Source organism: Nestor notabilis, unplaced genomic scaffold (genome assembly GCF_000696875.1).
Source record: "Nestor notabilis isolate BGI_N333 unplaced genomic scaffold, ASM69687v1 scaffold25814, whole genome shotgun sequence".
NCBI classification, from domain to species: Eukaryota; Metazoa; Chordata; class Aves; order Psittaciformes; family Psittacidae; genus Nestor; species Nestor notabilis.
The window spans coordinates 289-1,991 of NW_009925520.1; the positions used below are offsets into that span (position 1 = coordinate 289).

Sequence of the window (1,703 nt, forward strand, 5' to 3'; positions counted from 1 at the left end):
CCCCGGTGCAGCCCGGCTCTGCCTGTGCCCGGTGGCATGAGGACAAGGTGCAGGTTGTCTCTCTTGCAGGGCTGGACCTTGTGCCCCTCTGCGTGACGTTCCTGCTCTGCTTCTGGGAGATCCAGTACGGCATCATGGCTGGGATGCTGGTCTCAGGGATTCTCCTGCTATACTCCATTGCCAGGCCCCCAATAAAGGTGGGATTCAAACCTCCCCTTCGATGCAGGGAGGACAGTGCTCTGCTTTGTCACAGTGGCACAGCCCCGAGCTCCCTGTAACTCGTCCCCCTGCACCGGGATCTTCCTCAGGTGTTGAAGGTGTCGGATGGGGACATGCTTCTTGTGCAGCCATGGAGCAGCCTGCACTTCCCTGCTGTTGAGTGCCTCCGGGATGCTGTGTGCAGCCATGCTCTCACAGGTACAGTGCTCCCTGGCCCACTGGCTTCTCCCAGGGACCTGGCTGTAACCTGGTACCCACCTGGATCACTTCTGGCTGCTGCTGCTGTCTCACCCCTTCCAGGCACAGCTCGGGCTCTTAAGGGCTGTGTCCCCTGGGCTGGTCGTGTCTGGACTTGTCATCAGGAGCATGACCATGTGCTCTTTGTCCAGCAGCATCTCCACCGCGCTCCATCATCCTGGACTGTTGCCACATCAGCAGCATCGATTACACGGTGGTGGCGGGGCTGGCAGAGCTGCTGCAGGAGCTGCACAAGCACGGCCTCTCGCTGGCCTTCTGCAGCCTGCAGGTACATGGGACACAGCCTCGGCTGGCCCCATGCTGGGTCCTTCTGCCTCTCCCTGCACCAGGCATCAGCCCTGCTCCCTGAGGCAGGGTCTGTGCTGGCCCCTTGCACCTACCCTGAGGATGCTGTTGCCTCTCTTCTGGCAGCGCCTTCATCTCAAAGAGGACAGCTCCCGAGCCCAGCTGTGGGACGAGGGGCAGTGGGGAAGGGCTGCACCCCCTGCCCTGGGCTGGCTGGGGGGCTCGCAGCCCTGGTATAAGGGAAGTGGCCAGCAGCAGGCTGCCCCAGCCCAGGTTTCTCTGCCCTCAGGACCCTGTTCTCCAAGTCCTGCTGTCCGCAGACTTACAAGGATTCCAGCATTTCCCCAGCCGGGAGGAGGCAGGTGAGGCTCTGGGCTGCCCCTGGTGCTCTCCCGGGGCTGGGATCCTGCAGGCTGCTGCTGAGCAGGGAGTCTGGAAGGTGAACCAGGGAATGTGGCCTTTGTCAGGCCCCAGAGCTGCCGTGCACAGCCCCTGCTCCCTCACCCAGCCCAGTCCCCAGTTCTTGTGGTCAGTGTGAGGCCAGATGGGCTGGAACATCCCCCTGGGGTCGGCTGTCCCGGCCGTGTCCCTGCCAGCTCCCTGGGCCCCCAGCAGCCCCCTCGCTGCAGGGCAGTGAGAAGCTGAAAAGTCCTTGACTTAGGGTAAACTCTGCTCAGAACATCGTGTGTTATCAGCATTGCTCTCATCCTGAATCCAAAACACGGCGCTGGGAAGGAAATTAACACTATCCCAACTAAAACCAGGACATGAGCTTTGACTGAACTCTCTGTCCTGTTTCTCCCTATCTCCCTGTCTCAGAGCGGTGCGGAGGAGCGGAGCTGGGGGGCAGCGGGGCAGCCCCCATCGCCAGTGCCAGCACCAGCCTCAGCACCAGCCAGAGCTCGCTGCTGCCTGTGGGGCTCCTCCGCTGAGTGGGGACA

The 1,703-nt window shown here is 62.2% G+C and overlaps 1 protein-coding gene across 1 annotated transcript in view; it reads left to right on the forward strand.

Moving 5' to 3' along the window:
• Positions 1 to 1,694, forward strand: part of LOC104404636 (sodium-independent sulfate anion transporter-like) — a gene marked incomplete at its 5' end in the record, with an annotated part of 1,876 nt that extends 182 nt beyond the window's left edge. The window contains 5 exons of the mRNA XM_010013111.1: positions 70 to 197; positions 318 to 417; positions 612 to 745; positions 1,052 to 1,124; positions 1,582 to 1,694. Coding sequence (XP_010011413.1) covers positions 70 to 197; positions 318 to 417; positions 612 to 745; positions 1,052 to 1,124; positions 1,582 to 1,694 — 548 coding nt within the window. The remainder of the gene's footprint in view (positions 1 to 69; positions 198 to 317; positions 418 to 611; positions 746 to 1,051; positions 1,125 to 1,581) is intronic.
• Positions 1,695 to 1,703: the final 9 nt, after the last annotated feature.